Source organism: Anabrus simplex, chromosome 2 (assembly GCF_040414725.1).
Source record: "Anabrus simplex isolate iqAnaSimp1 chromosome 2, ASM4041472v1, whole genome shotgun sequence".
NCBI lineage: Eukaryota > Metazoa > Arthropoda > Insecta > Orthoptera > Tettigoniidae > Anabrus > Anabrus simplex.
This window is the reverse complement of record NC_090266.1, coordinates 1,098,294,903-1,098,318,320: the sequence shown is the minus strand read 5'-3', so window position 1 is coordinate 1,098,318,320 and position 23,418 is coordinate 1,098,294,903. Positions and strand designations below refer to the sequence as shown.

Sequence of the window (23,418 nt, the reverse complement as noted above, 5' to 3'; positions counted from 1 at the left end):
TCCAACTCCCTCGAAATTGCTGAAGTGCTGCTCTGCAAGCGTGTGCCCCATTGATACGAAGAGGTGATAGTCAGATGGCGCCAGGTCGGGGGAGTACAGCGGGTGTGAAAGGATGTCCCATCCAAGCAATTTCAAGGTGTCTTTCACTGGTTTTGCTGTGTGAGACGGGTGTAACAAAATCACCTTTGGCATGTCTTTTGGTCCATTCCGGTCATCTTTCGATCAATGCGTGATTTCAATTAAGCACTAGTTTGCGATAGCGTTGTGCATTAACGGTTTTGCCGGGCTTCAAGAGTTCATAATACATAATACCGCTCTGGTCCCACCGGACACAAAGCATGGTCTTCTTGCCGAAGCGATTTGGCCTTGGTGTTGTGTGTTGAAGGACTGGCTTCACCAGGTGGCAGCCACAATTTTCTCTGCTTCAGGTTTTCAAAATAATTCCGTATTTTATGACTCGTCACAATTCAGTACAGAAATGATTTTCTTTCTTGGCGTTGAAGTAGCATTTCACAAGTGACTGCGATTTTCAAATCATGTGGGACCCATTTACCGAGTTTATTGATCTTCCCCTTTCCTCGTAAATGTCTGCTGATTGTTTCTTGTGACACATTTAATGCTTGTGCCAGTTGCTGTCATCATCCCGAGCGCGCACTGTCTTTCACATTGAAATCACAACGTTTAAATTGTCGAAACCATGTCTCACATGTTCTAATCGATGGAGCGTGTTCACCATATGTTTCTACCAGTAAACGATGACTTTCCACAGCCTTTTTCTTTTGCTTAAATAAAAAAAGCAATGCGTGTCACAAATGTTCTTTTTCAGGCAGAGACGTCAACATGATTACTGAACGATACAACACAGATGCAAGTGTTTGGGGGACTCGACTTGTGTGTGTTGGTAGGTTAATGCCAGACTAACAAACTGACATATGTGTGAAATTGTTACGCTGCTTTCTGTTCACTGGCGCCATCTCTTAGTGAAACTGGAAAAACTTACGCATACACCTGGTACTTATTATGGACATTTTTAGCAATTTCATTCAGTAATTATCAAGAAACAGTATACAAGTGAAAAGCAACAGAAATTTGGTGCTATTTTTACACCGGATCCACATTAAAATGGTATGTATATAAAGTTGTTCCTATTAAAGTACATGAACACCACTGAAAGTCTTCATTGTCAACACAATTCCTTGCAATTCCTAATATTCGTGATTTAAAAGCCTTTCAATTTTACAAACAAACCTTAGCTCCTAATAGTCCATTAAATTGAGAGTTTACTGTATCTGGTTTATCTTTAAGCAAATGCATGCATTAGTGTATTAGTCACAGCGAGCAAAAGCCAAACCTCATAGTGTTGCAGCCCCAAAAGGCCGTGGCCTATTAAGAGACCACTGCCTGGCCTGAAGGCCTGTAGATAACAAAGTGATGCAGAGTAGGCTTCACGTAGGCTGAGCGGACCTCTAATCTCCCCTCTGATCCAGGTAAAATCTCTGGCCTGACTGGGAAACAAACCAGAGTTCCTCACAGTAAGAGGCAGGCTTGCTACGCCCAGACTGCGGGGCGAGCTTACAGCAAGCAAGATGGCAAAAAACAGTATTCTTAACAGAGTCAAGGTAAAGGAAGCTGTTGAGTCCTCAAGAAATTTTGAACATTTTCCGATGTTCAAGCAACAAGGTAATTTTTCATCTGTAATAACTTATGTCTTATCTGTATTGAAGTTTATAATATAATTCATAACAGGGCATTGGCATACAATAAATTATTGAATTCTTTCGTATCATGGTAGTTTGGGTGGATATGAAGACTGACTGCAGGAAAGTTGAAATATTTACTTTGACACCCATTCTGAGGTTAATTGAGTAGTTAAGTAGAGGATAAAATTATTTTTATATTTCTATCCCATATTATCTCCTGACTTTTTAGAATTTCTCTGTTATTGAGAGTGATTACAAATGGAATATCTGTACTTCCTGCTTGCTTCAAAATTACGCCAGACTGAGTGGCTCAGACAGTTGAGGCACTGGCCTTCTGACCCCAACTTGGCAGGTTCAATCCTGGCTCAGTCTGGTGGTATTTGAAGGTGCTCAAATATATCGGCCTTGCTGTAGATCTACTGGCACGTATAAGAACTCCTACAGGATTAAATTCTCTCACCTCGGTGTCTCTGAAAACCGTAAAAGTAAAGTAGTTAGTGGGACGTAAAGCAAATAACATTATTATTATTATTATTATTATTATTATTATTATTATTATTATTATTATTATTATTATTATTATTATTATTATTATGTCCGGCTCATTGGCTGAATGGTCAGCATACTGGCCTTCGGTTCAGAGGGTCCCGGGTTCGATTCCCGGCCGGGTCGGGGATTTTAACCTTCATTGGTTAATTCCAGTGGCCCGGGGGCTGGGTGTTTGTACTGTCCCCAACATCCCTGCAACTCACACACCACACATAACACTATCCTCCACCACAATAACACGCAGTTACCTACACCCTACACATGGCAGATGCCGCCCACCCTCATCGGAGGGTCTGCCTTACAAGGGCTGCACCCGGCTAGAAAGAGCCACACGAAAAAAATTATTATTATTATTATTATTATTATTATTGTTATTATTGTTATTATTATTATTATTATTATTATTATTATTATTATTATTATTATTATTATTATTATTATTATTATTATTCAAAATTACAGATGTAAGTTATAAGTATGTACACCAGTTCAGGCACTGCAGAAACACAGGTTGTGGGATGGATACCATAAATATTTCAAAAATCAAACAATAATATATTTATTCAATACATGGCATTGATCAATGGCTTGGACTGTAACAGGTGAAAAAAAAGACACCTTATTTGCCACCATTTGTTATGGAAATGAATGCATTGGTCAATAGCAATTTCTTTCTTCAATTGAGAAATACCATATTATTCTAGATGGTATTTAAAAAACTTTGAGAGTATATAATTATAGTATATTCTATTCAGAAATATATAATATTTTCAACATTTCAGAGTTATGAGCAGCAGTTCAAAAATAGTCTAGGTTTCTTCAACGTGATGAATAGTTACAATCAAGCTTACTATATGTGAACAGAGTAAATTACCTTCTTTCTTTGACTGCACACAGTGAATATAATAATAATTTTGGTATTGTTGCGAAGTCACTTTCAATTAGAAGCAATTAGACTTCTTGGAATGGTGAGGTTGGTTTAAATTGTTGACTGTTGATGTACATTCTATATCATGGTGACAAAAGAAACCACTTGAGTACATTGGCTTCATTGTACTCCTTAAAGGCACACATATTACTTTGCTGGAGTGCTTTCCACCTTGAACATGGTGATCTATGCAACTGGGATAGGAACTCTTAAAGTATAATGTCCATTACCAACATTTCAGTCGGGGGCCTTGAGTAGCAGAATGGAAAATAGTTTACTGTCATTTTAAGAAACAACTTGTCTAATTTTGATTTACAGCTACATTTTACATGATAAAGTTATCACGATACTTGAGTTATTCTGTATTCTCTCCTCATTTTTTGTTACATACTGGTATGCCTTTCAGCATTCAGTCAATAATTTTTTATTTATTTAGAATTTCTTAATTTTATTGAGTGTGTTTCCAGTCAAAATACCTATTCTTCTTGTATCTATTCTATTATAAAGCTGAAAAAATATATTCTTCATCACAATGTTGGTAATGGACATAGATTGCTCTTGACCTGAGTTGCTGAAGGTAATGTGTGTGCCTTTAAAAATTGTACTCAAGTTTGTGTACTCAAAAGGTTAGTTAAGACTGCAGAAGATTAATTGTGGAGTGAGAAAATCATTTGTCTAGTATATATTAACTTTGAATTTAACCATGCAACTGTTTACTGTATCTGGTTTATCATCGTGCAAATGCATGCGTTAGTGTAATAGTCGCAGCAAGCAAAAGTCAAACCTCATGGTATTACAGCCCCAATGGGCCATGGGTTATCAAGTGACCACTGATTGGCCTGAAGGCCTGTAGATTACAAAGTGATAAATGGTAGCGTTGTTTTACTTGAACTGAATCCTTCCTGTCAGTTTGAAATTGTGGGATAATTTTGTAATATGAATGATCTTTTCAGGATTCATGTAGGCTCATATTTTGCACACTGAAGATACTAACTTCTGAACTGAAGATTACTATGCTGACCATTCAGGCAAAGAGCTGGACTCCAAATGGATGAAGTTAATAAACTGCAAGGCAGAACTAGATTCTTCTCAAGATAAATATATAATATGTTGGTCTGTGTTTACACACAGATCCTCATTACAAATTTTTTCAAATACCGAATAAACTCAATTAGACAACTTCATACATTTCTATTATCACTGAAACTGATTTTATAGTCAGTGTGTGGAAAATACCTTGGACATTTGATAGTGGAAAAGTGTTTTGTTAACAGGGGTGCGATAACTGAATGACATAATCACTGGATTCTCAGCAAGGCAGCAGTGGTTCAAATCCTAGGCAAAGCATCTGGGATTTTTAAATGAAAAGTTATATTCCTGTGGTTCAGATTTCACATAAAATTGGAGGTGGCTATAATCATGACATCAACAGTCATGTAAAATTGCATGCTTATTTTTTTTAAATTCTTGTTACCCTATCACTAGAGTTTGTGGTTTTTAGCATTTGCGATAAATGCGAAATATGTTGAAACTTTGTCAGTGTATGCACCTTCATCTTATATGACCCCTACGAGTGGTTTTTAGCAATTTTGAATTAGCAATAAAATGCGAAATTGGTTCAAAATGCAAAATTATACAATTTATGAAAAATAGATGTGAAATACTTGGTTTTATGCAAATTAACGTATATCTTTTTTTAAAAGATGCATTTTCTTGAAAATAAGGTATAGGCTATGTTATTTATTTCAGGGGAAAGAATTATTATGGCACCTTAAATCTTTCAATATGTGTAATATCTCTCAACAGTCAAAGAAAAGTGCAAAGAACAACCAATCAAACATCTTAATACACTTGCAAGCACACGCATTCATTCACTTTGTGTTGACCCTTGATCATAGTCGGTTATTCTTGACATAGGTGTTGAGTACTAGTTCTGTTTTAAAGTACGGTAACGATTTATTGTCCGGTAGCCATCAGTAGAAGCGAAGTGACGATCAAACAGCGTACCGAGACTTACAAATTGGAACATTTTTATATAAGCGATACAGATAGGCCTACCGTATATTGATGTGCCAACTTTATAATCAAATTATGCCTATTTTCAACCAGCTTGCTACAAACCACAAAATTTGAGAAGTATAGATGCTATAAAATGCTAAATTTGTAAATCAAAACGCTAAATCTCTGATTTTTAAATGCTATAAACCATGAACTCTACCTATCACTTATCTTTGTTCTCATGATCCCTGTTCCAAGCATTTGAAAACACGTGCTAATTAACTTCCATTTATATGGTCTTGCGTTCATAAAAGTCTTATTAATTAAATGTAACCAATCTTCTTGTTTTTGTAATATCTGAAGCCATCACTTTTCGGTTTCAACTCAGTTAATTTATAACTTTACTAACTTCACTTTACCTCTATGAACTTCTGAACTATGCTCACTAGAACATTGAATACCGTACCGTACTTCAGGACCATGCAAGTAAATCATAATATAATAACAGAAATAAATTACTTGTTCTTCTTCTTCCTCCACCAACTTCCCAACATCCTGGTGGGGCCGCAGATTTGCATTGTGTCAAACATGTGGACTTGACCCAGTTTTACTGCCATATGCCCTTCCTAACATCAACCTTATGTGGAGAGATGTATCCATCATTTTATATTACTATGATGCTTGGTAGTGTAGTGTGTTTTGTGTGAATGATGAGGCGTGTATTAAGATTATCATAAACACCCAGCCCTCAAGACAGAGGAATTAACCAGACATGACAAAAATCCCTGACCTGGCCAGGAATTGAATCCAGAACCATAAGAACCAAAGATCGCTACACTGACCATTCAGCCAAGGAGCCAGACAATACTAGAAATAAACCAAAACTAAAATTCCCATCCCACACGTTATCTTTACTAGAGAAAAGTCCTTATTATTTGGGTAACAAAGACTACTTCAAATTACCAAGTAGAATAAGAGAAATAAAATACGGGGCAACATTTAGAAGAAATAAATACAACTTCATTTTTGAGAATTTACTAATGCAATCCTGCCTCTGAATTTGTCATCATACTTTATCAAAATAATGAACATTTACAACTGTGTATCTATTTATATGTAGTGTTTGTATCTTATGTATTTAATTTTTAAGTTGCCAATTTGCCAGCAATGCTAACTGTGTAAATGATCATGTGACATTAAAGGCCCAGGCATCTTATTTTGGAGTTTTATTTTCTTAACTCATTGAGTGCAAGATTAGATTTTAATAAATGCGCTGAAAACCCTATAGCATTATTTCGTATTGTTCAGGAGATATAAGTGGAAAACTGCCACTGCGCATGAGCGAGTGACGTCACTGTTGGCAGCCGCCTCTTGCTTGCTATTAGTAGGTGTAGCAGAAACAGACAGTGCAACTGTTGGTTTGGCATATTTAACTACTGTAAACGATACCTAAGTGAAAACATGGTTTACTGTGTTGTCTACAGTTGCAACCATGCGAGCACTTTGTAAACATGGAAGGAAAAAAAGTGTAGGTAATCACAGATTCCTCAGTCGAAAGAAATTTCCAGAGAGATATTGCGCTTTGTTATAAAAAATTAGTCGTACTCATTTCTCACCAACCCCGATATAGTTTTGTATGCTGTACACATTTCAGAGAGCAGGACTATAAACTATAAATTAAATATAAAGCCAAACTCTTGAGACAAAATAGGAGTGTGTTAAAAAAAAGGTTCTGTGCCTGTGCTAAATATGAGAGCAATGAAATATATTCGTGGTGCAAAGCGTACATCTAGGTATTATATTACAAAGTAATTTGAAATATTCTAAATATACTTTTAAATTTGTTATTAATCGAAGTATTCTGGTTCTTGCTCCTCAACAGCCTGGAATCCTTCATATGTACCTCCTTTTTGAGGATATTGTTCTTGGATTGCCTTCATTACACAAGATGGTATAACTACTCTCTTCCTAAAGGAGTGCATGAATTGACCCAGTACACGAACTGGCGAAAGGCTACAGACCGTCAGTCAGCATTTGTTTTCATAGCCAGTCTTTTCCTTACATAGGCAATATTAGTTTTATGCACATTAAGACAACATGTTGTATTTAACACATTGTAATTTAACACAAAGTTGGAAAATTCCTCATGCCAAACAATACACGTCACAATTCTGTGCATTTCATTTCTTGTTTCAATCTCTTTACAGCAGAAACTTTCAGCAGAAGTAGGCATCGCTTCACAATGTTCACATTTACACCAGTCAGTGTTTCCCTGTTCTTCTGAAATAACAGATGCCAGTGGTTCGTTCTCTAGTTGAGATGTTGTGCATTTTGGTTCAAATTGATAAGGCTTCACTTTTCTGGACATGATTATTCATTCCGAACAATGTGCTGACACTGAGAAACACTCGTAGACAGACGGAAATGGCGCTCAATATCCTGTCGTAAGGGAACAGTGACATCACACTGTTTCCTACCTAAAACTTTGTATCTTCGTACCTCGCAAGCTAATGGACATATTTAAGTCCCGATTTTGGCATTCCACTCTTGTATACAAAATCATACTGAATTAATTAAAAAAAAAATCAATTTTCATGAGTTCACTGGGTCTTTACAGAAATTAGGTTATCTTCTTAGTTCATTGCTATTCTTGTACATTTATAATGGGAAGGAGGTCTAAGGAAAGTGGACATGTTCATGAACTCCAAGATAGAATTTATACAATCTTCTTTTGTCAATGAACATGACAGAACACCATTTGTTCTTCCCAGTTAGTTGTCTGTTAACAGCCTTGGAACTGTGTGTATAGTGTTGTGAAATAAGTGAATCCTGGCCAGAGGCTTTGGTACCCTTAAAAGAGCTACCATAAAGAGATTGTGGATGGTATGTGTTGGTGAAGGATCAGAGGAAAAATGCAGAAAACTTTACCCGCTGAAAACAATCTAGTTATTTCATTTTATATGCTTGAGATATCATAGTTAACAGTTCTGTGTACGTATTTATGTCTAGTTTCTGTTGAATAGCCTGTATTTCTAGGTTTGTAATTAACTGGTACTAGGGTTGGGAAAGAAGGGGCCATTATTTTAAACCCAAATCATCCTAAACCAGGCAAGTTGGTCGTGCAGTTAGAGTTGCACAGCTGTGAGCATGCATCCGGGAGATAATGGGTTCGAATCCCACTGTCGGCAGCCCTAAAGATGGTTTTCCGTGGCTTCCCATTTTCCACCAGGCAAATGCTGGGGCTGTACCTTAATTAAGGCCACGGCCGCTTCCTTCCCACTCCTAGGCCTTCCCTATCCAATCGTCGCCATAAGACCTATCTGTGTCGGTGCGACGTAAAGCAAATAGCAAAAAAAAAAAAATAATAATAATAATAATAATTCCTAACATCCTTCTAGAATGATGAATAACATTAAAAGTGAAATTCTTTAATTGTCTTGGAATATATATCTGGATTGTTGGCAACATTTATTGTTTAAATGTAAAGCATAGATTTGTTTCAACAATGTTACAATCATCAGCCTGTTGTGTCTGGTGTATGAGAGATACAGCTTTTAATGTTTATATTTTTAAAAAATCAGAATTATCCAGTTTAGGAAAGGTATCATCCCAGCATTGCAGTAGAAAACTATGGCCAACTATTTTGATAATTGTTGATGATGAGATTCAATCCCAAATGCCTCAGTCCAAGCTCTCATATCGAGATCCTCCACCTGCTGTCTGATCAGTGAGAGCAAGCCAGATTTCTTCCAAAATCTCAACAGTAAAAGTAATGATGGAGATAGAGGCAAAAGAGTTCTTGTTCTATGTGAAGTGAATATTCTTCATCATGAAAGAAGTGCAGTAAAGATTTATACTTCAAACCTGCATAGTTGAATACTTTCACAGCATGTATGAAATAAATATTCAATGTTGACACACAGCTGGCAATTTATATTCTTTGAATGTAAGATTCTACAATGAGTATTAAGTTTGCTCTGTATTTGTATGGTTGTAGATACAAGGCCACCCACAAGGAGGGTAAGTTTGTTAAAAGTCCAGTAGTTAAGTATGATCACTTCATCCTAGCATTTATGATGTATTTACAGCAAGGACCTGCTCAAGAAGGCAACTGAAAATTGTTATGATCTATTTTTGAAAAAGGCATGCTTGGCTCTGAGTAGCTGATCAAAGAAATGTAAACTTGAAAGCTTTCCAGTCTGTCAAACACTCAATTTCAATGTAAATATTACACGATAACATACCTGTAAAAAGACCACATTATTAAACAAGGAATAAAATACACACTATTAGAGAAAGAATTACATGTTTTGTTCTTCAAAGAACATCATCAGATTCTATCGAGTCACATTCAATATTTGGAAATATTCACGTTTATTTCTGTCCAAACCTCTATGATTTTAAATTTGGACCTTATCTTAATGAACCTCTGCTTAATGAAACTCTGCCCTGACCTGGCGCCTGAGTTTCCATAACCTGGAAGGGTGTACAGCTCATTGTACATAACGTCTCCAAGAGTATGACATCACAGCTGAACACGGACAAGGAAGAAAATGCTGCAACACTAATGCTCTGCCCAGAAGGTCGTACCCCAGGAACTGTGTACACTGCTGGAATGGCATGAAGACACCGCGGATGTCCAGGCCCTGAGAGCCACCACCGCTGAAGGCTGGGATCAAGCCGCCCTGAGGAAGGGAGCGGCTAAAGCACAATGTTAATGGGCAGAATTTGCAAGACATTGAGTTGGTACAGTGACCGGAACAGAACATCGCCGAATGCAGACCAACCTACAAGGTGTACTGGGCTCTGTGTACATCTCTGAAGGTCAACAATGTGTTGCTGACCTGCGTGTGTGAGTCAGCTGACAGTAAGAAGCAGATTGCCCTGCTGATAATCCCCAGGAGTATTAGAAAATAAGTGGTGATCGAGTTTCATGCAGGCATCACTGCCAGCCGTCTGGGAGTGAACAAGATGATAGACAATGTCCAGCAGTGATATTACTGGGTACACCTGAAGAATGATGTCGAGAGGATGTGCCAGATGTGTGACACCTGCACTGCAAGCTGAGGCCCATGTACCAGGAGTACAGGCCAGATGGTGCAGTACAACATCAGAGCACCTTTCAGAAAGATCACTATCAGTATCACTGGGCCATTCCCTGAATCCAATACCAGGAACCCAGTATTCCAGAGATAGTAGGTTCGAACCCCACTGTCGGCAGCCCTGAAAATGGTTTTCCGTGGTTTCCCATTTTCACACCAGGCAAATGCTGGGGCTGTACCTTAATTAAGGCCACGGCCGCTTCCTTCCCACTCCCTGCCCTTCCCTGTCCTATCGTCGCCATAAGACCTATCTGTGTCGGCGCGACGTAAAGCAACTAGCAAAAATACCAGGAACTGTTACCTACTCCTGGCCATGGAGTATTTCACCAAGTGGCCGGTGGTCTACACTATTACAAATCATTATTTTCTGTCACTTTGGTGTGCTGATGGAACTACATAGCGACGAGGGTAGAAACTTTGAATTAAAACGGGTGCAGGAGATTCTGCAACATCTGAGAACATGGAAGACCCGTACAACACCTCTTCACCCTCAGTCAGACGACATTGCAGAGCGCTTCGTGAAGACCATCGAGGAGCTCCTCAAGAATGTGGTTTTGACACACCAGAGGGACTGGGCTAATAGGGCCCCATTCTTCTTGACGGCCTATCGAGTGTTCACCCACAAGACGATGGGCATGACACCTGCCAACGTGATCTTTGGGAGGGAGCTAAGCCTGCCACGCGACCTGATGTTTGGGTCAGCGACAGATCAGGATGAGCCAGCGACAGACTGTACGTGGTAGTTGTTGGACTGGCATAAAGACATCCACAATTATGCCTGACAACATCTGAGGGTTGCCAGTGACAGGATGAAAGCCCGCTATGATGTACTAGCAAAATTTGCCTGTTTCCGAGAAGGTGACTAGGTTTAGCTGTACTGTCCTGTTTGGATGAAAGGGAAGACTCCAAAGCTTCAGTCATCATTACTAGGATCAATGATGTCATCTACAGGATCCAGTGGCCTCGCCGAGGGTTGTTCATCTGGATCTTCTGGCGCCGTATTGTGGAGCAGCTTGGAATAAGCAGCCTTAAGGAGGGGGCAGTATGGCGGGGTTGCCATTTTGTACAGCAAGACCTACAGGGAACGATCCAATCTAGCTTCCTATTGTGAGTGATGTCACCTAGTAAGGCACCCCTCGCTTGCTTCAGCTACAGCTAGTCGTAGGCGAACCTGAAACCCAAGGCCAGCCACTTGGTTGCTACTCCATGACCTCCTTTCAGACCTTTCTTGCAGCATCAGAAGTGAACAGAGGTGTAACAAGAGCCTTCAATTTTCCAAGAGATCCAGGGACTTCTCATCATCCGAAGAATCTGGAAGAGTTTGCTCCCCCTATAAAAGGCATGCTGAACTACTCCCAGTTGGTTCGGTGGGAGGTTGGTCGGTGAGAGATTGAGAGTTGGGGAGTGCTACACATATGGGATCAGTGCAGTGCAGCTGAGGACAGTGTTGTGAACTGTGTGCACTGCTGTGAATTCTGGTTTCAGCATGCTACATGGTCAATAGTGTACTGCATGTGGACTGACAGAACAGTGCAACTGAGCGATGAGGGATAACAGAAGAAGACTGCCGTATGTGCGTGTGCATGTGGATGCGCAAGCTCTATACCATGAACAGACCTGCGTGACTGTGTTGTGCACACATGAACTGTGGAATATGCAGCCACTAAGTTGTTCAGTAAATTTATTCATGAACTGCTCAGGGGTCCGAGTGACAGTTATAGGAGTGTGTGTAGTGTAACTGTTTTGGTTCATAGGTATCAGAGTGAGATACTAGTGTGACTGAACTATGAGAACGGAGAGAGGCAGCTAAATAGAATGATTGTATAATTGTACAACAATTAGTGATAAATAATAAATATTAGAGTAGACACTACCAGTCGTGTAATTATTTACCCTCTACCTGCCTACACATTAGAGTATGCTCAAATATATTTAAATACTTTAATTTATTTCAGGATATTACTCTCAATGTATTTAAATTAGGGTGCCTCAGATTCACGGATTCTCCTTATACTTTACCATTGATGCTATATGTTCCTTTTTAGTTCTATCTTAAGTTGAAGAGGGAACTTAATTGGTCTTTCCCTGAAATACTGCTGTTGTTAATTATGGTACCATACTTGATTTTGGGTTACTTGTTAAGAAGATATGTTAAGGAGTATTTTGTTAATAATCTGCCTCCAGTCGATGGTCTGTTTGTAATCAATATATAGTTTTTGTTTAAATTATTTTCTCTTTGCAACACTAATACTATTATGTGTTTTTTTTTTTTTTTTTTTACACTTGTTAGCTTATTTTGTTCTTTTATTTTCCCTTTTTTCCCCTCTTGTTTCCTTGTTTTTCTCTGTCAAACTTTTCTTTTGTTTGTGTTCATTTTTGTTTGTTTATTTTCCCCTCTTTAGTTACAAAGATGTTCTTGGGCAAGTCCTGGAAAACAACAAAACAATCCTGTTTGCTGGCTTCTCATTGATCATCCTGTATGTCATAATAATGTTAGGAAGGTGCAATCTTATTCAACAACGCGTAAGTGCCCTCAGTAATGTACCTTAGAGAAGCACAAAATAATACAGAAAATCTTTGTAAGATATGTAAACTAGTAATTTGTTGAAAACGATACATGCTGTTGACAGGTGTGATTCTTTTCATTGTTGAGAAATGGAAATGATGAACTGTTCCCTGGCTAGACTCTAAGAAAATTATGTAGAATGCGCAGTATACGCAGATGCATTATGTAGACAATTACATGTGGAATCTCCATTAACAGTAGAGAATTATTATGTCTAAAACTCTGTTATTTTTAATAGTGTGATTATTTTTCAATCAAGAGGAAGTGTGTATATATACAGTGTATGTACCAGTGTTGGTACTTTAATAGTGGCAACTGTTTTGATACAACCAATACAAAAGAGATACTTCCCGGAAACTTCTACAGTCCCTCATTGTAGTCACCAGCATTGTGTAGAATTCATTGCAAATGATTCAGAATCTGTAATAGACCTGTCACAGTGCCTGTTCTTGGGATGATGCAGTTAGAATGTGTACCACTTGAAGAATGTCTGGAAGAGTTCAGAAGCAGAATCCATTAAGTGGTTACATCATCTTCAGCATTTAATCAAAATCACAGGAGCTTATGTCTGAAGATTACTGGGGGTTGGTGGAGCTTTCCTCAGCTCCATTGAAAATATAACTCAGCTACCTGTTGTGCTTCATGCACACGAACATTGTCCTGTACCATAATGGGAGGAGTCTAGAGAAAGTGTTGCTGCTTCTTTCACAACGATGGTCACAGGTTATGTTCCAAAAATTAACAGTAATACTGTGCATTCACAGTTCCTCCTTGGGGTATGGTATGCATTAGGATAATGCCATCAGAGGCATACATTAGAATTAACATCACCTACACATTGCTGGAGTTCTGGCAAACTACTGATTTTCTTGGAAACCCATAAAGACGCTACTCGTTCAATTGGTGTTTCATTTTTTACTTGTATAAAAGGGCTTATTGATTTTAATGACATGGTGTAAGAAAGCCTCACCTTCATGCTCATAGCAATCAAGGTGGATTTGCGGAGAATCGTATTGTCATTTCAGCAATTCCATCAAGTAGTGTGGAACCCATCACAATGCAATTATTCTCATGCCCAGGTAGTCTTTCAGGATATGAAGCACAAGAAGCACAGTCATAGGCATTATTCCTGGCTCTTGGGCTATCTCATAAATTGTCTGCTTGGTATTTGTCGCCAGCAATCCTCCAACATACTGCACGCCCTTGTCTCTGACACTAGGGCCGCCCAGCCAGGGCAATTAGCCATATCTTGGTTCTATGCTTTCACTTACTGGACCACTGTTTTGAAAGGCAATGCTGAATCCCTGCACATCTGAAGAATACCTTGATGACAATCATGCGCTATACAGCCACAGGCACATTCAATCTTTATCCAACTGAGCTGCTACTTTCTGGAGAACATTGCATATCTTCTTGCCTCTGGACAATCAGTTCATAGGTGATGCTGTTCTTTGCAGCATGGCACTGTGCAGATCAATAGATGGGAAAGTCCATCTACTGTGAGGACCCAGTATGTGGTAAAGGCAGGAATCACTGGATTTGTTTCCTGGCATATATACAAAAGTTTTGCCAATATCGAAGTATCAACCCTCGTACATACCAATAATTTAAAGGGAAAGTAGTTTTTAAAATTTATCTTTTGACTTGTCATACTATAGGGTAATGTAGTCTCTTTAAATGGTTCACAAGGTCTCACTAGTGATGGGTCTTGGAAGAAGCAAAAGAGGGGTGATTTGCCATCATGTATAGTTTGACTGAAATTTGAAAGCTTTTGGACATTGGGGGGAATGATTAACATGAACTCAGGCATATGGAACGAGGAAGAACTATTAATGCAGACATTCTTATATAATAAAATTATTCACAAACAAGCAGGAAAAGACAGAACAATAATAGAGCTTGTTTCTCAAATACATTTTTGAACAAGTCTTATGTACAGAGTATTCAATAATATTCACAAATAAACAGAAAAATAGAACTTGATTCATAAATACAGTAAATATTTGGAAGGAATACTTTATGTACGAAGCTATAAAAAATAATCACAAGTAAAAAATTAGAGCTTGCTTTATAAATACAAAATGTGAAAAGCTCTACCACCTGATGTACCATCTGAACAGTCTCTATTGGGAAATGTACAGTAGCTTTCTAATCTCATTTCTTGATATAAAACCATCTACCACCTTCTCCAGATTTAATGCCTTAGCAACATGCTAAACTCCACGTTTTAAGGGGAATTAACATCTAGGAGTAGAATTTGGGGGGCGGGGGGTGCAAAATGACACTTTGCCCAACAAAGATCATGTGGGGGGGGGGGGGGGGGCAGAAAACTCCCTTGCCCTGCAAGTTGGCGCCACTGCTCTGTGAGATTCCACGTGTACGTGTTACGTTGATTCAAAATTGATATTCAGAAATCAGGTGGTAGATGAACAAGAAAATTAGTCATAGTACCAAGAATATTACCATTAATATTTAATTTTTTGTACTAATGAGATTTGCCATTTACAACTGTGAGAAATATATTGCAGTTAATTCATTAATTAATTTTAATACATTCATTTATTTACGTAATCATATATTTATACTATAGACACGTCAAGAGATAAAGGTAACATATAGTACATTTCGGTAGAAACTATTATCTTTATTTTAGGTAAAACGTTTGTCAATAAGATTAGAACAAAGTCATTCATTTGCATGCATTCATTAATTTCAGATTGTCTTGTCTCTACTTGGTGTTCTGGTAGTAGGAAAATCCATTGCAGCTTCTTATGGCATATGTTTCTACATGGGGTTCTTTTGGGGACCTCTCCATCCAATTTTGCCTTTCCTCCTACTGGGAGTTGGTGTGGACAACACTTATGTGATAGTACAGGTATGTAACTTCGTAAATTCTGATGTCTTTAATCAATATCTGTAGTATAAGTATAGTCTTTCCTATGTTCATTTATCCTTTAAACTACTTTTCTTATGATGGTAAAAAAAAAAAAAAAAAAAAGAGAGAGGGATGGTCACATTCATAGCCAAGTATCTGAGAATGTTGACCAGTGCTTTTCAGGTAAAAATAGATCTATTAAATAAGGTCGCCCTGACCATAAATTAAACTTACTAGTTAGATTAGGACAGATTCTTCTCTTTCCTTCATTCGTAGTTGTCTGGGTATCAAGATTACTACACAAAATCCTGCTAAAATTTCTGAAGTGAACCAAGATTGAACACTTGACCCTGAGGCCTAAAGTTGAGTAATACTACTGAAATACTTGACCTTCACTTATGAAGGCACATGTGAGAGGGGAGAGAGAAGAAAAGAAAAATCAGAGATACAAAACCAAAAACATTTACTGAACATGAATGTATTAGTATATATAAAATAGAGCTGAATGAGTATATTATTTCAATATAATAGTTTCATTATTTAGCCCTTGAATTTATTTTTATTTTTATTTTTTTTGCTAGTAGCTCAACATTGCACTAACACATGGAAGGTTTTTCGGTGATGTAAGGATGGGAAAGGGCTAGGATTGGGAATGTATGGACCGTGGCCTAAATTAAGGTACAGTACAACCGCAGCATTTGCCCGGTGTGGAAATCATCATCAAGATCCTTAATATATCTGTAAATGTAAACAAACATGCATATAGTCTTCTTGAAAAGGGAAGAAACATACCATTAGAGGTTGTAATATTAGGAAGAATGCATTGTTGCTCTGTTTTGAACATTAATTGAATTTAAAATTTGAAGTTAAAAAAATGGAGCTCATCAAGGGTATTTAGAATTCAGTTTTCTATAAAGAAATTTATGGGCTGCCTAGCTGAGATGATAAAGGCATGCTCAGTTCCCCCAGAAGGACTGGGTTTAATTGTCCATCAGAAAATTGAAAAATTTAAGAAACAAGTTTTCCACTTCCGTAGTTGTATATTATGTCCCTGAGATTCACTCAGCCTACAGCAAGAATGAGTATGAGGTTAATTCCTGGGGGAAAAGGCAGCTGGGCGTAGAGCTAACCATTCTATCCCACTTAGTATCGAGTTTACAGACAGTGGAATTATTTACCTTTGACTCCTCCAATGGCCTTCATGGCCTGTATGGAGGTGACTTTGCTTTGTTTTACTATGAAGTTCACATGCATATATTTCCTTACTTTAATAATTTTCCAGGGTGGGGGGGAAATGCTTTTCTGTGTTTCCATGCGTGTAAAAGGTTAAACTGTTAGTCTTATCACACGAGGAAGATAAGTGCAGGATTTAAAGTAAAATTTCCTATAAAAATATTCACATGCATTTTCTTCGTAACTTTTAATGGTTTGCCAGAAAATTGCCTTTTATCATTTAAAAGGATCATTTTGAGCTTGTGACCCAGGGCTCTCACACGTTGAGCATGGTACAGCTGGGTTGTTGAGGGTGATAATCATGATTTGTATCCGTTAGTGATACAAGTCCAACTGTCATTATACTGTACTTTTATCACTCTGCGAGAGAAATTTTGCGGCAGTACGTAGGAGTCATGTGTGCTGGATGCAGCCTTGGAGATGCTAATTGATGTAGAGGTTGAGGGGCGAGATGTAACTTGACAGAGAGGGTGATCAAGTCTACGTTGTCATTGGATTCTTCACTATTATTACCAACAATGCACAAATCTAAGTCTGACTTCAGTGTGGGAAGAACCGCAGGAACTGTTACATGTACTTGTCTCTCAACTACTTTTGTATTAAGAACTCTGTACTGTTCAGTGCATAAGTGATTCTAAATTTTTGATGTGCATAACACAAAAAAGTCAGTAAATCAGGAAATTGATTGAAGTTGTTAGTGTAAGTAGCATTATTGGAGAATGTGGAAGAAAAATTGTGTCCTATTGGCTATAATACTGTACAGTATGCAAGAAAACAAACAGTACTAAAATTATAAACAAGCTGTGAACATCAGGATACGTCATTATTATATGCAAGGTGACGATGGCAGCATTTATCTAACTGCATCGGTGCAATGTGTCTTCAAAATGTGTGCCTTCATATTTCATGCAGTGTTCATAACGGTCCTGTAGATTGTAGATTATCGACCAGATTGCAAGGACATAAAGAAAAACTGTATCTCCTCCTAATTCAAGTCGTGGTGAAAGAATCCATTTTCCAGTCGGATGACCCACCTAGGATTGTTCCTGAATTATGAGAGAAGATGCAGTCGCCCCCTGTGGGTTGGGAACGCAGATGAAGAACACATCCATGGTATCACCTGCCTGTCGTAAGAGGCGACTAAAAGGGGCGACCAAGGGATGATTGAATTAGAACAATGAAACCACTTGTAATTAGTACCATCGTGCAAGGAATTCCATGGATCACCTTTACTTGCGAGTAGTACCACTATGTGAGGCATACAATAGGTTTGTGATTAGTAGAAACAGACAGTGAATCAGTATGGGTTTTACAGTACTCGTGATTTGTACCACTATATGGGGAACTCCACGGGTTTACGATGTCTGTGATTAGTACCATTGTGAGAAACACCATGGGTCTGGGCATTGCCTGTGATTAGTTCTACTATATGAACGACACCATGGGTCTGCTTTGTCTGTGATTAGTACCCACTATGTGAGGAACACCATGGGATAGTATGAGTCCCTGTGATTAGTACACCTATGTGAGGAACACCATGAGTGTGTGTTGCCTGTGTGTAGCACCATAATGTGAGAAACAACATAGGTCTGAGTTACTTGTGCGTATTACAATACATTACCTGTGAGTAATACCACAATGTGTGTGGAACACTGTAATTCTATGTTATTCATGATTAGTACTGCTACATGAGAAATACCATGGTTCTTACTTTCCTAGCAATAAGTACCATTATGAGGAGCTTTTGTCTTGGATTTTTACCCTTTTAAACAACAACCCTCATTGATTAAGGATTGTGCTTTGGAAGCAGACCCTTGGTCAGTATATATAGTTGTTTTAAGATAGTTTCTGGGAAGGTGGGGCATTGCGAGTCAAATCCACTGATTGTATTAAGATGTCTGGCTAAATGGTTAGCGTGCTGGCCTTTGGTCACAGGGGTCCCGGGTTCGATTCCTGGCAGGGTCGGGAATTTTAACCATCATTGATTAATTTCGCTGGCACGGGGGCTGGGTATGTGTCGTCTTCATCATCATTTCATCCCCATCACGACGCGCAGGTCGCCTATGGGAGTCAAATCAAAAGACCTGCACCTGGCGAGCCAAACTTGTCCTCGGACACTCCCGGCACTAAAAGCCATTCGCCATTTCATTTCATTGCATTAAGTTCATAATCATTGTTCATCGTCTCTTTTTTTGAATTCTAGTCAGTGGATTAATTTTGGAATTATTTTTAACTTCCAATATTGCGAGTTGGATCTGCTGATTATTTTAAATTCATAATCATCCATTCATTCTTCATCATCATGTTTGGAATTCTGGTCAATGGATGAGTTTTGGACTTTTAAATTGTCATTGCATTTTGTCTCATTTTGTACCATTAAGGGCTGATGACTTAGATGTTAGGCCCCTTTAAACAATAAGCATCATCATCAGAAGACAGTTGTATTTTGTCCCCTTCTGGCTGGCTACCTGTGTTCATCGACATGTAATTTCAGTACTGTTTGTTTTGCCAGACAACTGTACTTCCACGAAAATGTTTGTATTCTTTCTCTCCTAAGCATATTCAGTCTACTTAGTAACTTCTGGAGTTTGTAAGATAACTTGAAAAATGAGAATGGGATATTGAGAGCTAACTGATACAGTGCTACTGAAAAATTCAAAATTAAAAGGATGACGTAACCTTCATAAAAGATAATGCTCTATAGTATCTCTAGTAGAGTAATTCATACTTCTTGAATATCTGCAAGTCTTTGATAAGAGTTGCTTAAAAATTATAACAATTGACTATCTGTTGTTGTTGAAATTATTATTATTATTATTATTATTATTATTATTATTATTATTATTATTATTATTATCATCATTACAATAAAACTTGCTCAAAGCGGAATGTCTATAAAGCGGAAACTTGTCCAATGTGTACGAAATTTATGGTCCAGGTGCACTGGATATGGCTTTGCATGTCATTTAGGTTGTATAAAATGGAATCTGTTCAATGTGGAAATGGAAAGAAATTATGAAAATAATTACTGTATAATGCAGAAATTATTCTTTAGCTGTGAAGTTTATTTAGGCATACCTGGTACTGCAGGTACATAAATATTTCGCCAGAGGAAGAGTCAGGTGTTTACAGACTGTAACACACTGCTTGAATGAGTTTATGGTTTCCCAAATTCTTGGTAGAATGGGATTTAAATCTCCACTAATTGCCTGACTCTTGCCATGGTTTGTAGAGATCTTTATCTAGATGTATAACTTGAGCCCAATACTAAAGTAAACAGTTCCCTTACTTTGTGTCAAGTTAGTAAATTTGTGTCAGTTTTGAAGACAGCACAATGGCTAAGAAATATACGTCACTGACACTGAATGAGAAAGTGAAAGTTATTGAAGCGAGTGAAAAGGAAAAGTTGTCTGTGCGTGAAATTATGTCGCGTTTCATTTGTGGAAAAACTCAAGTTTATGAGACTTTAAAATATAAGGACGACATTACTAAGCAGTGGATGGAGGGGAAGGACAAATGAAGAGGAAATCTAAGGTAACAGGGAACGAAGAAATCAGTGATTTAGGTAGGGAATGGTTTGTCAGTGCCCATTCAAGAAACCTTCCGGTTAGTGGACCTATGGTACAGAATGAGGTTCTTGCCGTTGCTAAATCACTTGGCAACACCGCCTTTAAAGCATCAACTGGGTGGCTGGAGAGTTTCAAAACTAGACACAATATCGTATGGAATGAAGTATGTGGCGAGTCCAAAGACATGGATGCAAATGTAATAGCAGAGTGGAAATCGAAGCTGCAAAATTTAATTTTTGGCTATAAACCTAAAGACATTTTCAACACCGACGAAACAGGATTGTTTTTTCGAGCCTTGCCTTCAAAGTCACTTGCGCTTCGTGGGGAAAAGTGTGGTGGGGGTCGAAAGAAAGACAGTATTGTTATGCGGTAACATGGAGGGGGAAATGGAAAAGTCCCTTGAAATCGGGAAATCAGCAAAACCAAGGTGTTTTAAAAACTTGGACTTGCGCAAGTTTCCAGTAACTTGGAGGAGCAATGGGAAAGCCTGGATGACCAGTGCTCCAACGGAAGAATGGCTGAACGAATTTAACTGTAGGATGAAGAAAGAAAATCGCAAAGTTATTCTTTTTCTTGACAATGCCACTTGTGACCCATGTGTTGCTTTCTATAGTCAAGCTAACCTGGTTTCCAACTAACACAACCAACTTTGTTCAACTTATTGACCAAGGAGTGATTTACACCTTTAAATCTCACTACAGGCATTTATTGATGCAGTCACTGATAAAAGAATGTTGATACAGCTGACAACACCTATTCCCTTGCATGCTCAGTTTCCATACGGGGTGCTGTCAGCTGGATCAGTTTGGCTATGAAGCAGATCAAACCTCAAACAGTCGTGAAATGTTTTGCAAAAGTGTGATTTGTAGAAAATGATGATGTCGGCACACCTGAGTAAGTGACTATAAATGCTGCACTGATATCTACGCTGAGCCAACAACAGAATTTTGCATGTAATGTAGACTAATACATTCGCAGTGACGACCAGCTTGCTACTCACTACAGTTTCCAGTCTGCTGTACAACTTCTGAAGATCCGCCGTACAGAGAATGAAAAAGATGGTAATCTGAGGGACGAAGACCAGGAAGAGGAGGAGGAGGAGGAGGAGGAAAAAGAAAGTCAGGAAAAAATATACACTCATGAACAAGCTATTGAGTGTGTCAGGGACATTATGAAATTTGCACTCAAGTCGAATTGACCGCGACTTCTTGAGCTACTGTAGAGTGCTAAAGACTGCATTGAGAAAGACATGACATCAAGGACGGTGAAACAGGTTTCTTTGTTAGACATGACGAAGAAAGAATAATTTGACAAATACAGTATTGTGTGTAATGTGTTATATGTATACTGTAGTTTGTTAATTAAACATGTGGAATAAGGCAGAAATTGTCCTGTTTTCATTGAGTACGGTACATACAGTACATACTGCACATAATATGTTGAGTGTGTTATAGTGCAGGACTATGCGAGAGTAATAAAAACCTACTGTACATCAAGATATTGCATTACTGAGATTTGCATCACCAAAACTAGACTAATGGATCAGGGGTAAGTAATTTGTGAATTTTTTTGTATAATTTTGTTCAATCCGGAAACTTTTCTAATTCGGAAAATAAACTCTGACCCTTGCGATTCCGCTTTGAGCAAGTTTTACTGTATTATTATTATTATTATTATTATTATTATTATTATTATTATTATTGTTGTTGTTGTTGTTGTTGTTGTTGTTGTTATTTTCATCATCATCATTTTCTCTCTCCAGTGTTTACACAATTTACAAGGGAAAGAGAAGATGGACATTCCAGAAAGAATCGGAAGAGCTCTTCAGCAAGCTGGTGTGTCAATAACTGTCACATCACTCACGGATATTTTAGCATTTGCTGTTGGGACATCAACAGTAAGTATTAAGAATATTATGACAACATAGTACCAGGAAGAACTTAAAGAAAAATGTTTTAAAAATTTAGCTGAAATTGTGCCACCTCACTATCTAACAATTATTATTTCTTTATAATAATAATTTAAATCTGACACTAAAATGTGCTTGCCACGAGTCACAGAATAATATACAAGTGATTTACATGCATTTGTATTCAATTATGAGAGAGATTTTTTTTTTTCAATTTGTTTTATGTCGCACCGACACAGATAGGTCTTATGGCGATGGTGGGATAGGAAAGGCCTAGGAGTGGGAAGGAAGCAGCTGTGACCTTAATTGAGGTACAGTCCCAGCATTTGCCTGGTGTGAAAATGGAAAACAATGGGGAAAGCCATCCTCAGGGCTGCCGGACAGTGGAGTTCGAACCCACTATCTCCCGGATGCAAGCTCACAGCTGCACGCCCCTAACTGCATGGCCATCTCGCCTGGTCATAAATTCTTAGTGAAGCTTCAAGTGATGTGATGTTCATACAAATGGTTTCTGACGATTTGCTACTGAAAATTTTTGACAATAGTTTTTTTCAATCTGATCTTGAAGTTGTTTTTTCAATTTATTTCCCTCCACTTTGCAAATCCTTTTGGAATAGTTCCTCTGGCTCCAGGGAATGGGCCTCTTATAGTGATTCTGTCGATGTTATGTGATCTTTGAAAGAAGGAAATTACTGGCTCATATATATTTTTCTCTTCCCTGTCGACCTCTTCAGGTTGCAAAATAGATTCTTCAAATCAAATAGCGAAATCTGTTATTTCAGCTGAACTTTTCTTGTGGTTAATGATGATTATGACCAAGTGAGGATTTGCTATCACCATCTGCTATAGAATGGACTTCCTCGTAGACTTCAAGTTTCTTGGATCTCAGACTGTTGGCTATCGTGGCTCTGATAGAGTTGTGATGTTTGATGCATAGTAATTCCCCCTGAGGGCATTTCCCCGGCATGTGTGGGAGTATTTCATAATCA

At 38.1% G+C, this 23,418-nt stretch overlaps 1 protein-coding gene across 1 annotated transcript in view; it reads left to right on the top strand.

The window, feature by feature from the left end:
- The window catches only part of LOC136863784 (patched domain-containing protein 3), a 147,015-nt gene that overhangs the window by 56,822 nt on the left and 66,775 nt on the right, over positions 1 to 23,418 (top strand). Inside the window, exons 6-8 of the mRNA XM_068226088.1 lie at positions 12,680 to 12,800; positions 15,560 to 15,718; positions 22,283 to 22,417. Coding sequence (XP_068082189.1) covers positions 12,680 to 12,800; positions 15,560 to 15,718; positions 22,283 to 22,417 — 415 coding nt within the window. The remainder of the gene's footprint in view (positions 1 to 12,679; positions 12,801 to 15,559; positions 15,719 to 22,282; positions 22,418 to 23,418) is intronic.